Here is a 14,663-nt window from a genome sequence, read left to right on the forward strand (position 1 = left end):
ACTGTGATATTTACAAAAGAAATATTGATATCATGTTAATAATACACATGACCATATTGTGTGAATAATCCTCTTAAAATCTTTTCTGCGTCTCCCTCCTCCCTCCTGGTTGCCTTTTACCTATCCATGAAGTGTAAGTACTCTTTTTATACTCTTTTATACAGTTATGGTTAAAGACTCTCTCCACCTCCCTATACTCATATTTTGAGTGTAATTCATTTAGCTTTTTTTTCCCACTATGGCTACTGCGATAATATCGTTATTGTGAACTCTTTTGGCCACAGTTATTGTACCATGACAATCTGATATTGTGCCAGCCCCAAAGCTGACTAATAAGATAATGACTTTTGCTCACATGATCGGTAGATTTTCTCAGACATCATAAATGTCATAATTCTCATCATACCATCACATAATACAGATACTGAATTTGAGCGTAATTTATTTGCCAAAAAGACATTATAATAATACATGATATTGTCATCATGAACTCTTCTGGCCATGATAATGCAATAATGTGGTATTACCTGCCCTAACTCATGGTAAGTCAAATTGTGCGCGCAATCGCATCTCATAATTTTGACATTTTATTTGACTCATTATTTTTTGTCATAATCTTTCATCGGATTTTTCTTTTCCTGGTAGAAGTGGGCCTCCATATCAACTACATAACCATGGGCAAGTTTAAATTCAAAACATTGTTTCACTAAAAGTGCCATGTATATAAATACATGCCTACTAGATCTTTACTTATTGTGCTTACAATTTTTTGTTTATATTTCACACTTGCTTTAGCAAAGTAAATGTATTTTGCGGGCCAATAAAGCTCCTCTGACCTGAATCAGATTAGACTCAACACAACAGGACGTTCAACACATTCCTGTTTTTGTTTGAATAAACATTTTGCTACGTTTTGTGGCAGCTGACCGCAGCTTTGATGTTGAACCAATCACCTTACCTCTTTTGGGCTGCTGAAATGGGTTCACATATTCAGGTATGTATCTGACATATAGAATAAATTAAGTTGTTGATTCATTTAAAAAAAAAAAAGCTCCTTCTTCCTTCAACTAGTAATAAAAAATAAAATTCTATTTAACAGGTAAACAAAACCCAATGTCGGATCATTCACACGAACTGAATGTTTGTTATTACTCTTTCCGACAGCTCCTGAAGGCAGCACAGTGTGCACACATGCTGCAAGCTGCACGCCTCTCTGGTCCGCCCCTCTCAAATCCATCCATTGCTATTCATCCCCTCCCTCCATGTCTGTGTCTCTCAGTGAGCGGTACAGTACATGTTTTGGCTGACAGTCAGTGACGCCTTGTGGGGGACCGGCGCTACGAAAACATGGACTGCGAATCATCCTGGACCTGTTACAAACACGTAAACACACCCGTCCCAGCTCCCTTTGTATTCCTCCCTATTGTGTTTGCACTCTTCTTCAGCCCCTCTATCTGTCTGTCTCACTTCCCCTTTGTCCCTTTGCTCATCTGGTTGGCCTAGTTGTTGCGAGCTCACAGAGACCTTTATGAGTTCAGACGTTTGTGACAGTGGGAGAAAAGAGGAGCAGTCACAGCGGTTGCCCTGTGATCACGCTCTGAAACTGTGGCTCTCTGTGTTATTAAACGGATGATGAGAAAGCATTTCATCTGAGCTCAGTGGGTCAGATACAGTAGCTGGGGATCAGAGTCCTATCGCTGATGAGCCAGTGGATAACGCCAGTGACAGATCCTCCTGTGATATGTGCGCTGTCGCACAAAGAAAGACACAAGTAACAGGGAGACTGTGATATGATCAGTATCAGGAGCTTCATCTAAAGGCCTTAAAAAACAGATGTCGAGTAATTACAACAGCAGCTTTAATATTTTACTTTCTCACAATCATATTGTACATAAAGATATAAAACAAACCAATTATGAACACATCATTTACAAGTTATATTCACTTTGTTCACTTATTGAACAATGAAATTAAAGTTAATTAAAGCATGTCGGTGACACAAAATATGTCTTCTTTTACAAACTGATTTGTTCAGAGTCTGTCAGTGCTCAAGATGGTCTGCTTGTTCAGTTGTGCTGTTACTCCAGCAACGCCACGTTCTCCATGATAATGAATGAGGTTTCAGTCCTGAAACGTGGTCCAGTCTAATCTCTGATGTTGAGATCACATCAAATGTCAGAGTCTGGAGTCTTCTCCTGTTGGGAGATCACACTTACTAACAATGCCAGCAATGATACGTACTGCTTTCTGTCATATATGTACATGTCATATTTTGCATTTTCAACAATTTTGTGAATAGCCAGGTTAAGTCTGAGATTAAAATCACATTGGATAATTTAGAAAAAAAGACTGTCACTACAAAACTGTCAAATTAAAGTAAAAGTCTACATAAATTTCAAACTTCGCAGTAATCATGTGCAGAACTTTTACAGCTCTGCATGTCAAAATGAAATCTAACCAGTACTATCAAATCCAAAGCGACAATTCAACTTGTTTATTGTCATTCTGGACTCACCGTGTACGCTGGGTTTTTGAAAGACACAAAAGCGTTGTCCTCGATGGGTTCAAACAGCTGGAGAAAAAGGAGAAATTAAATGCTTCAAATGTGGATACATATACACGCAAACATCCACAGAGAGAGATTTCACTGCCTTCACATCTTCTATTGACAAAACAGTCCACTTCTACTACTGAGCAGTAAACACTGTGTAACATTTGGACATGTGTCTCCATGGCTACCTGCGTGCTGGAAGCAGCTGGTTGTTTAGACGTGACATCAACATCTTCTGCATCTGAGCCGAATAATGGGTTCACAAAAGGCTCCTGAAACAACCACAAAGGTTTAAAGAAATATTAAAGGGCGGATCCATTATTTTATTTCATTCTTTTAAATTTATTGAGGTTTTTATATGATTCAGTAGCTTCCCAGTAGATTTTATCTATGTATTCAAATCTACACATTCAAATTTTGGCCAAAGTACGTTATGTTTTAGCGCCAAAATGTAATTTCCAAAGTCCTTCTGAAAAGGTTGTCCCACGAGACCAGGCGTAAGTTTCTGCATGATGACAGTGCTGCATATAAACCGCCTAATTTTCCTATCTGTGACTGAGGCAGACCTTTGAGAATTTTGTGTTATCAATATTCTAAATTAGCTATATTCCTTAAACTAATAACTTGCACTGAAGCTTAGCACTGTACCGCTGTTGGCACGACATTAGTTTGGATCCCAGAGTTACACAATAACACAAACTAACAGATCAAGGCGGGGTAGACCAGCAACTCCCATGTTCTGAGAGGTAAAATTAATGTAGACTCATTGTATTTCCACATAAAATATTTAAATAAACACTTCCAGGTCATGAATCAAATATACATCTGTCATCATTTTCCGTCCTTTTTATCTTTCGACCATCCAAGAAGCATCTAAGTCCTTCACTTGAGAGAAAACAGGGTGAGTTTCCATTTGCACCTGGGGCTACACGAACATGGTGAGTGGGAAGGGTTTTGTGGGGAGAGGAGAGCCTGTTATAGAGTTATTTTAACAATTAAGTTCAATAAATAAATAAAAAAAATCGTAAACAGTCATACACTGTTTAAGTCTCAACTTTTATTAAGTTATTCCACCTTAAAGTATAAACCTTACAAGTTCAGGAGTAACATTACTCTGCCAGGCACAAGAGATCACTGTCAGAAAATGGAGAATAACTACATGTAAGTGTTTTGAATGAACAATTATACTGTATTCAATGACATATGATTAAAAAATATATGCAACGCTTTTAGAGCATTAGAAGTGCCTGCTGCCCAGAATACCCTGACAATCCAGAACACATAGTTCACTGCAGTCTGAACACCGTGTCTCTTGGTAGCAGTTTTTAATTTCTCTTGAATGATGGTTCCACAAGGCGTCAATCAAACTTGTTTTGACCCATAACACCCTTCCCCTGAGACGAGGCGAGCAATCAAGCCTGTGTGTGCATGTATTAAGGTAATGAAGCAAATTCACTGCAGCAAGTGTTCAAAATACAGCGAGTCAACATTACTGTTTTTGTCAAAGGAGTCTGGCGGGTTTGAAGAAAGTGATATAACACTTTGATTCCCCGTCAGAAAGGGCTGTCTGATGGCAGAGTAAGATGTTGAAAATATGACATTGACTTTGTAGAAGTACCTCATACAACCCTAGTTAAAAAAATCCAAACTAACCTTTTAAGTTAACATTATTATCAGCACTCACTGTTCTAACCTGCATCACTGCTTTTGGCTAACCGCTGAGTGGGTGTTTCCATTTGAACAACCCTGAAGAGAACGCAGATGGATCTGCCCTCTACACTAGTTAGAGATCATCACACAACACAATAAATGAAACTCTCTGGGGTTTGGTCAGTGAGAGCTGAAGAGCTGCATGTGAGTAATCTAACACCTACTCTCAGAAAATGATTAATGACAAAAAAAAAAAATTATCTGTTATATAAAATCTTTTCTCTTTCTCTGCATCATCTTCCTTATTGTGGTATCATACTTTGGTTATTAGATATGAAAAACATTTGGTTTGACACAAAGGATGAATGTGAAACTGACCTTGTTGGCAGCAGCAGGTTTGTTTGCGCTTCCTGTGGGCTTGTCCACGACTTCAACTTCTTCCGTATACAGGGGATTATTAATGTTTTCCTGAGGGAAGAAACATAGAGTCACAACATTGCATCGTTTACATAAAATGTCACAGCAGTACATCGTTTAGCTTCTGTGTTGGTAGACAGCAGAAACATCAGATAGGTTGGACCACCATGTTTAACTACATTTCTTTAAACATTAAAGTTACGGCTGAAAATGGCAACAAACATAAAGAAGTTTGCCAGTTTCACATTATCTCTGCAACTGAAATCCATCGCCAGTCGTCTACCTGGAAGTGATTGTTGTTGTTAGTGTGACGTCATGGTGATTCAGTCAACATAAGCAACATAAACATTCTCAGTAAGTCCAAGTGTATTTCCTGTCGGAGTGTTTGTTAATGCAGTGACCGAAAGGATGTAAACACGGCCCAAAGCTGTTGCCGTAGCAACAGAACAGCAATGAAAAGGTGTTAAAGTGACGTGCTGCATTGTATCACAGTGTCATGTTTATGCAGTATGTTTTTACACGTCTCGGTTATGTGTACCCAGCCTCATTTGACATGAGAGTGCACAGGAGATACTCGACAGCAGTGACGAGCGAGGTGTTTTTCCATTACAGCAAGTTTATATCAAACATAGTGAAATTAAATGGGACACTGCAGTAGGGGGAACATCCATAAGGGAAAAGTGTGTCCTCGACAATACTGGCAAATAATCTAAAATTGTTGCCATGTAGCATGCCACATATCATATGTCATATATCTGTATACAGACACCAAGCAGGACGAGTTTGAGCAGAACCAATGAACTCTACAGGCGAGCAGTGACTTCTGTTTATCAACCTTGTTTGTTCCATCAGGAGCGGAGGTGGCTGTCATAATGCTTCTGGTAGCAGGTTGTTGTCCAGCTTCATATGCTGGGTTCTCAAAACTCTTTCTGTCTGTCTCCACCATGGACACAGACATACAGGGAACCTGACATCAGACAACAAGCAGACACAACAAGTCAATGACTGCAACAGCTCTTGGCTTCTCTAAAGACTGAATCAATGGTATTGAATGATATGTCTGACATGAAACATTTGCTTCTGTCTGAGAGATGTTCTTCATTCTTTTAAAACTTAAAACTCTCAGTGTGCAGCTACAGTTGGTAACTTTTATGAAAAATAACTTTTGCCATATTTGCTGAAACTGTCACTGTATCCACAGAGAATTAAATGAGACAGATAGTCTGTGAAAAAAGAATCATGTCCTTCTCATCTTCCTACGGCTTCTGATGGCATTTGCCAAAGAAGAAAGTTGCCAAAGAAAGTTGGTGACCCGGCTGCCATGTTGGAAACAGTCGAGCCGAAAACTCAGCACCGCCTACCTGCCAGACCAACTTTCTCATTTTATAGCCAAACAGTAAAGTAAGATATGTTTCTGAAACATTTGAGATGAGAAATAGGCAATGCGGTAACAGAACTTTGATTTATATTCGATCAGATCTGCCTAGTTTGAAAATTTGACAGCAGTTTGCGTTAGAGACTCCTCAGCTCTGATTGATGGTTTTGGCTCACATACCGTAAGGCCATTATCTGTCTCATTTAGTGCTGTGGGAATATAACAAATAGGGCGAAAATTATTTTTATAAAAAGTTACTTTTTACAGCTTTAAATGTCAAAAATATTATTTTTTTTATTTAGATTTCAGACTTGTTTCCAGGAGGATATTATAGTGTCGAAATTGTTGCTGCTGCTCCTCTATCATCACTATTTATGATATTTAAAATACAGATAAATCCTAATCTTGTTCAGAATGTATTTATTTCTTCGATGAAATGTTTTTTAGCAAAGAAAGAGTCCCAATCATTGATAAAGAACAAGACTGATAAGTAGAATCAATAATGGTAGTAGTTTCAATAAAATCATCAATTGTTGTTTTACGTTGCTACTGACCTGTTCACAATTCAGCCGTGTGTCACTGTCCTCTGTGTTCAGTGCAATTGTAGAAGAACCATTTCTGAAAAACCATCAAGACACAGAAATGATTCAGCTGTAACATGATACTGCTCATACCATACTAACATGTCACAGTAAAACAGAAAACATATAAGTGAGTCTTAAACTCCACACTGAAAGCACATTAAATTCTAATTTCCATTGAAATAAAACAATTTTAGTGCTTTGATGTTGGTCTTGTTTTGTAGTCGACAGGGCTCCCACACATTAGCACTGAAATTTCAGAACTTTTTGGTGACTTTTCAAGGACCCATAATAAAATTTCCATGACCATTCACAATGTGCAACACATACATCACTCCATCTCAAAAATGCAGTACCATTACAAGCGGTAGTGGGGTATGTTATAAGTATGGAATCTTTGAGATTCATGACCTTACATAAACAATACTTAATTTACTGCCTGCAGCCCAAATCTGAGCGTGTTAATCAAAAAAAAAAGAAAAGAAAAAAGTGCCAGAGGAGGATCCCTTGACAGAGGTCTGGGCTAAGCCCCAAGTGTCCTCAAATCCTAGAAACACCCCTGTGTAATGTCCAGGTCACATTGCTTATGTGAGCAGCGCATATGCGTCAGGAAATATCTTGCTTTGTATTTTGGCACCCATGTTGACAGGTTAGAGCAGCCACACTGCCAGCATACTCGGCTTTTCTGTGAGACGTGCGCTTTCAGCAAAAACAGACGATGTTGTGATGATCATACTGACATTACATCACCTTTCACTACAGATTCAATGTCTTAATCTGTCACAGACATGAAAAATAAAAATTGACTCAACATGTTCTGTTTGTTTCAAAATAAAAGCCATCTGACAATATGTCTGTCGTCAGAATTTCTTCGTTTGTTAACACAAGGCTTTCATTGTGAAATACTGCCATGACCGTGTTGTTGATGATGCAGTGGTCTGCACTGCTCTGTAACTTAGTGGAGTACTGGTACTGGCACATGCTTAATCACATTGTCACAACATTATTTTTCTCTTATTCAGATGTAACAGATTCAAACATAACGCCTGCAGGCTGGTGTGCATGGAGGGAAAGACGGAACGTGGGGAAAATTAAAAAACTATGTAATGGTAACAGCACATTACCTCAACAGCGACAGAAAATATATTTGCTGGTATGTTACTTTATGTGGAGTGTTATCCACAGATAGAATTCTATGATTATCTTAATTCCATGACTGTTCCATGCCTGGAAAATTAGACTGTGAAATTCCGTGACATTTCCCAGTTCTCCATGACCGTGGGAACCCTGAATACAAATTGTAGGCTTGGAGATTTGTGAAAATAAAACAGTTCAGATTTTACATTTCTGACAGCAATAACCATCTGTTCGATCTTTCCCCTTCTGGCTCCGTCTCACCTGAAGCTTGGCAGGTTGGGCATGGCCGGCATCGAGGGCATGGATGGCATACTGGGCATGCTGGGCATACTGGGCAGCTTGCTCCGTATTACCCCCAGCACCTCGGGCTTCTTCCTGGCAACATAGACCAGAGCAACCAACAGAGCCACTATCACCACTGTCACCCCGATCGCTATTCCAACTGAGACGGAGGGAAACGGACACAGCAGAGGGCAAAAGGTAGATTATTAAAACTGACATCTAAGCGTCAACGTTTTAATGATATATTTTCAACTATAAAATCAACTATACTTGAAGATGGGATTGTGGGATTGTGTTCGTTTGTCTGGCAGTATTCTCCCGTCCAGCCTGGAGGACATCTGTCAGACAAAATACAACATTAGGGCCGTGACATTTCAAAACTCTGCACTCATTTACAGTACCTGTTGACTGAGTTATGCATTTCTCTGTGCATCTTTTTCTCTTTCAGTCTCTTTTATTTGGTTATAAAAACAAACATGTCTCACTTGCAGAGAGCCTTGTTGTCGTCAAAGTAGCAGGTGCCTCCATTTTGACACTGACATGGTGGGGGCATGGTGGGCGGTGGATCAATCCCTGAGGTAATTTATATGAAAAACAATCATAACATTACTGTCCCATGGCAGAAACATTATATCACTGGGACATCAAAAGTTAGATTTATGACTCTACACTTCCTCTTCCCCTGTGTCAAATGCAATTAAAAAACTACCCACACATTCCCAGCTGAGAGAAAGGAATATGTTGTCCTTGCTTTACATTATACACTATACTTTACCTCCTAAAGAAGTTTAGCAGAAGTTCAGTCAGGAAGACTGTCTTTACACTGTCATTCATTCACAGATCTCTCTGCCTAACTCTCTGGTTTCTACTCTATCAGCTATGTGTGTCACTCTAAATTAATCCAGCCAGATTTTGTCACAATCTCCCGAAAACAATCACATCATTGCTGTCAAATTGTAAACCTGTTCTCTCTGATGATGTCAGCTGTAATTTCAGGATCGACAGATGCCTCCTCCACTCCATTCGCTGCCAATCAGTCCTGCTCCTCTTCCCATCATCCTCATCTTCAGCCAACTCTCTCTTCACCTCAACCCCCAGTGTCTAAACTCCATTGGGGGAATATTCCTAAACTAACTATGGTATCTCTGCCCTCTAAATATACATGTCACGATGGGGTCTAATCGCCAGAGAACTTCTCACTATTCAACTATATTGTGCACTGTGTAATAAATTATTGTTCACTCTAAATAAAGTCTTTCCTGATTGAACTAGACATTTCATGACTCTCTTGAATCTCAGCCCTCATCAGCCTCACTGACACCTAATTTATTGTTGTGTTGCAGGCTGAGATCATTTAAAGAAAGAAGGAAATGATGTAAATTGTATCAATAATGCTGCAATACAGGCCACAGATGAATTTCTGCAACTTCAGTACATGAAGCCCCATGTTTGTGTGACACATGAGGAAAATAAACAGGTATTTTTTCTTACCGGCGTCACATCTAGTGTTACTGCCGGGGATGAAGCCAGTACCCTCAGGGCAGGCACAGGTGTAACCTCCAGGCCGGAGCAAGCACAGGTGGCTGCAGGTTCCCTTACATGGATTCTTCACTGCAGAGACATTTCATTTCAACAAGTTAAAGGGCATGACTTGCACGTAGTAGTTTTGAGTTTGGTGTCACTGCTGCAAGCAGGACTTTGCCATTACTTCCTGTAGTGACATTTTTTCTTTCTTGCAGATTATGGCTGATAAAAAGTGTAATGTTTTCTGTGCATCAAATCACTGAACATTTATAATGTGTATATATGTCAACCGACTACTAACATAATACATCAGTCAACAATAAAAGGGTGATTAAAAAAAAAAGTGCATTAATCTACATACTTAAAACAGTGCAGTATGTGCCGCTGTGTTTGGATATGTGAGTGTGCATCTTACTCGCTATGGAGTTGTATCTCTGCTGCTGGTACACAGAGACCTGGGTCAGCCACGGCCCGGCAGTGAGCAGCTTGGTCTTGACTCCGCGGCCAAACTTGTCCTGCCGGAACACCTCGCCTTTCTCCTGAGTGCTCCAATACACGTGGTCCTCGAACACGTTCACGCTGAAGGGGTTTCTCACATCTGGACACAGTGCAACAAAATGTGAATGGATGATGATATTCTCCTTTAGATAATTATGTACCAAATAATTTAATTTACAGTCGCATTTATCATCTCATCTCTTTGATGACTGTACTTCTTGTCCTCACCTATGAAAACGGCAGTTCGACGGCCGCCTCCTGAAGGCAGAACAGACTCTATGCGGCTTTCCTTGGAGTCAGACCAGTAGATTCTGTCATCGTTGGTGAAGTCAATCGACAGACCAGTGGGCCAACCCAGGCCATCGGCAACCAGGACTTTCCTTTCCTGACCATCCAGCCAGGAGCACTCAATCTTGGCTGCCATCCCGCGGTCTGCCCAGTATAACATCCTGCAGGAACGTGGCAGAGATTAGAGTTCTGGGCTCTGAGAAATGGTGCGTTAAAGGGCCTTAATTTTTAGTTGTCCATGACAGATAAATATACCATAACGAGAATTTCCATGAGAGGAGAAAACTGTCTGGCTGCCATATGTTACCACTTTTAGTTGAGACACTTTCAACAAATGTTTTAAGTGAAACAAATTAAACCATGTGTAAAATGTATGAATTAGGAAACACAAAGTGACACAAAACTATATTGGTGAATTCTACACACTGGTTCTTAAGAGCCAGTGTGTAGAACCTGTCTGTCTCACCCCAGTCGTGGGTTGACAGCCACAGCAGACGGGTGGCCCAGCTCAGTCTTGACTAGGTGCTTCCTGTAGCGTCCGTCCAACAGGGCCACCTCTAATCTCTTTACCCTGGAGTCTGCCCAGTAAAGGTTCCTACAGACACAAGAATTACAAAACTTTCATATAAATTAAATGACTTTTTATTGATAAAGAAATGATCAAGCTCAAGGCACCAGAGTACTGAAGAGATTGTATCAGGTGAGCTCAGAAATGTCAGCTCAAACACACCTGCCCACCCAGTCCACAGCGATGCCATCTGGTCTGGTGATGTATTTAATGCCAAGGTCAACGGCAAGTCCGATGTTGTTACTGCCGTCATCCACTGAGGGTATGTGTGCTCTCTTAATGGCACCTGGTACAGAGTCTTTACCGGCTACAGTGAAGTACACCATACCTGTCAAAACGCAAAGACATCATGACACAAGCTCCTTTGGTTTAATATGTGTCATCACTGTATTCCGTGTAGACCCAGCTGTCTTTCATGCAGAGTCTGGTAATAATCTGTGTGTGACATACTGAATCCGGTGTTGTTGTGGTCCCAGTCGTAGTCCAGAGCCATAATGTGCTCCTCTTCTTCGAGGTAGTCGTGGTAAGTCTCGCTCTGCAGGTTGAACCTCCGGATACGAATGTTCTCTGGTAGAAGCAGCAGGGGAGTCGCTCCTGAGGGAGACAGACGTTTACACTTTGCCTGTTTCTTAATAATTTTAATTAAAAAGAGGGAGCAGGTACATCTTAATTTATTTTATGACTCTTGTCAAATCTAAGTGAAGACAAAAAAAATCTCATCTGTATTGTTTAAAATGTCTGTCGTCTAATCCTAGGCTCACACAGAAAAGTCTGTTCTCACCTTCAGCCTCGCACATCTTGCCATCGCCCACCTTCCGGTAGCCGGGGGCACACTCACAGTCATAGCTGCCCTTGGTGTTCCTACAGACCTGAGGACAGGTGCCGTACACCTCACACTCATTGATGTCTGCAGGAGGGAAAAGAAATTTTGAGGAAGTGTTAAAGGTTTTCATCATATGATCCACTAGATTCTTTTTTTTAACACTGTTAGTAGAATTTTGATCAAGTGTTTATCCATGTGCTGACATTTTGTGCATGAGTTATATAGGCCCCAAAAGAGTGTCTGTGTGTGTCCATGTTAATTTCGGTAACAAAAATTATGGCGTACTGTGCTCGGGTATTTTACAAAGTATTCACACTAGTCAAACGAACTGAACTTTAAGGTCAAGTGCTCTCCGATCCAGGCCCAGGTCCTAAGACTAGATAAAAAATTAGCTGACAAAGTTAACACTAGTGCGTGTGTGTGTGTGTGTGTGTGTGTGTGTGTGTGTGTACCAAGGCAGGTGAAGGTGTTGTTGGGGTCCACTCTGTATCCAGGCCTGCAGGAGCAGATGAAGCCGGTGCCGTTCAGGTTGGTGCACTCGTGGTGGCACTTCTTCTCCGCACAGTTGCGATCATGGCCAAAATCTGGAGCCAGACAACACAGAGCACTTTATCTGACACACATAAAACAGTGAGCAGCTCTCTGATGTATGAGCTGCTGACCATAATCCAGGTCACAATGCTTCTCTGCACCTTAATGACTTCATGTATCCATAAGTAAGTACTATGCCCACAGACAGAGCAGGTCTATGTCTCATTATCAGCATTTGGCCTTAACTGAGATATTCTGTTCTGCAATTATGTTTATGTCTTTAAAAAAAAAAAAGCCAGTCTGTGTTAGAGAAAAGAGAAAATTACCCCATAATTATCTTATCTGATCTTTTTTTAGATAAATAATAAGAACGCTTTCTGGTAACTACAAGATTCTTATCTCAGTATTGTGAAATCTGTACCTTACAATTACAAGATCTATTTTTATAATTATGAGACACTAAATGGATGGGCTGATCAGCCAATTTACACAATATAGAAGCAGTTATCATGAGTAAACATCTAACTTGGAGAATACAATGTGCCTCCATACAAGAATTGTTTTTTTTTACAAAATTATGTGATCATTTTCTTGTACTTATAAAAAATCTTTTCTTTTTCCTTCTGGTGAATGCACTGCTATTATCTGTGTAGATAATGTAGCTGTAATAATGTTTAAAACTGAAGCAAAACATCTTAAATCTCGCCATAAAAACTCTGACAATGCAGTTGTCTGTAGTTTTCGGACATTAAAGGGAAAACTGTATGGTCACATTTAATACCAACATGTAATAACTGACTTCAGACTAGCATAGAAAGAGGACACCTCCAGTGAGTGAATGAGTGATTTGTCGTGCTACTCACTGCAGCCTAACTCATCAGTGCGGTCCCCACAGTTGTCATTGTGGTCACACACGTATGGCAGGGCCACGCAGTGTCCGTTGGTGCACTTGAACTCTTCCAGTGTGCAGGGCGGCAGCGTGGGCTCGCGGCCTGAGAAGGACACAGTTAGAATGAGTCATCAGCACAAGTGCACAGGGAAGGTTGAGTGGGTATACAACCCGTCTGTGGAAACATGTCCACCTCCGCTAGTCTGACATTGAATTCAGAGCTTTCTCTACAGTGTCGCTCTTCAGTCCCCGACTGTCTACATACCGAAAAAGACGAGGAAGACAAGTGTTTAAATTAGTGGACTACCCACACTTGTAGATGTGCACATAGACAGGCATACTCCCACACAGTCAGGCACTCAAATGTAGGCATATACTCAAACATGGCAAGATACTACATTCACTGAATCACATGTTAAATCGGAGGATTCTTCCCAGCTTCGCCTCTGTTTGTCTTCACCGTCTCCTCCCTAACAACAAATGGCTTTGGCTGAGCTCGCCGACGTCCACCTCCTCTCTGAATCTGTTTAATCTCCTCTCAAAATAATTTGCTCTGATTGATGTTTAAGCTGATTGTGTAACAATTCCATAAAACAGACTATTTCCTTATCCCTTGTATGTTTCAGGCTTTGTGTCCTGCGCAGAAACACAGATATCGTTTTGGGATTTCCCATTTCGCTGGCCTCAGGGAGGAAGGTTCAGGAGGCATTAGTGATGTTCCGACTAATCCTTGAGGGTCCCAGAAACTGATGATTAGTGGTGCATTTGCTGAATCTGAACTTATTACAAATCTGTTCATGACTATGTTTAAAAAGAAGGGGAAAAAAATCATTTTTTTAATTTTACAAAGAAACTGTTGTGTATGCAGTACCTTAACTTTAACTCTTACTCCTAACTATTTTTTGATATCATAGAAACAATCTGACCTGATATTAACATTTATTTGTTTAGCTGTCTCTCAGTATCTGTATATTTAAGGAGCAATGTTTCTATTCACAATAACCCCGATGAACTAAACAGATTGTGGTGTGTGTCATACAGAGTTCTTCCTTCTCATCACTGCCATCCCCACAGTCGTCCTTCTGGTTGCACAGCAGGCCGGAATAGATGCAGTAGCCGTTTTCACAGCGGAACCTGGACGGCATCTCACAGGTGATGTTGACTGGTGAAACACACACAAATCTGATTTTAGAGCAACCTTTGCAAGTATGAAGTACTAAAAACACACTGCTACTTTTAATCACCGTAGCTTGTAAGGTCTTTGTTGACTTAATTATGAGGCAGATTTGGAAGCAGTTGCAGAGCTCCAGATTCTTTAGTGACTTTATAATACGGACTGAATCACAATGTTTCCAATAATCCCCAGGTATAAAACCTAGATCTGTCTGCATCTACCTGTCTTTGTATGAGACAAATTCCTAACATAAAAATCAAATATGTTTTCAACCCTTAGATTAAACTCATTAGTTCACATCAGGATTAGAGTTGTGATGTGCTTTACAAAATAAATGATTATGTCGACCACACAGGGAGAAATACAAGCAACTAC

At 40.4% G+C, this 14,663-nt stretch overlaps 1 protein-coding gene across 1 annotated transcript in view; it reads right to left on the reverse strand.

Annotated features, from left to right (window-relative positions):
• Positions 1-1,841: 1,841 nt before the first annotated feature.
• lrp2b (low density lipoprotein receptor-related protein 2b) overlaps positions 1,842-14,663 on the reverse strand; it is a 47,832-nt gene continuing 35,010 nt past the window's right edge. Inside the window, exons 59-77 of the mRNA XM_049563839.1 lie at positions 14,154-14,276; positions 13,089-13,217; positions 12,147-12,278; positions 11,653-11,778; positions 11,322-11,465; positions 11,034-11,199; positions 10,770-10,898; positions 10,244-10,464; positions 9,933-10,115; positions 9,485-9,604; positions 8,479-8,566; positions 8,264-8,331; positions 7,973-8,153; positions 6,548-6,611; positions 5,454-5,585; positions 4,580-4,669; positions 2,740-2,823; positions 2,516-2,572; positions 1,842-2,195 (exon numbers count right to left, since the gene is read on the reverse strand). Of these exons, the coding sequence (XP_049419796.1) occupies positions 2,169-2,195; positions 2,516-2,572; positions 2,740-2,823; positions 4,580-4,669; positions 5,454-5,585; positions 6,548-6,611; positions 7,973-8,153; positions 8,264-8,331; positions 8,479-8,566; positions 9,485-9,604; positions 9,933-10,115; positions 10,244-10,464; positions 10,770-10,898; positions 11,034-11,199; positions 11,322-11,465; positions 11,653-11,778; positions 12,147-12,278; positions 13,089-13,217; positions 14,154-14,276 (2,264 nt within the window). The 3' untranslated portion in view covers positions 1,842-2,168. The remainder of the gene's footprint in view (positions 2,196-2,515; positions 2,573-2,739; positions 2,824-4,579; positions 4,670-5,453; positions 5,586-6,547; positions 6,612-7,972; positions 8,154-8,263; positions 8,332-8,478; positions 8,567-9,484; positions 9,605-9,932; positions 10,116-10,243; positions 10,465-10,769; positions 10,899-11,033; positions 11,200-11,321; positions 11,466-11,652; positions 11,779-12,146; positions 12,279-13,088; positions 13,218-14,153; positions 14,277-14,663) is intronic.

Source organism: Epinephelus fuscoguttatus, linkage group LG20 (assembly GCF_011397635.1).
Source record: "Epinephelus fuscoguttatus linkage group LG20, E.fuscoguttatus.final_Chr_v1".
Taxonomy (NCBI): Eukaryota; Metazoa; Chordata; class Actinopteri; order Perciformes; family Serranidae; genus Epinephelus; species Epinephelus fuscoguttatus.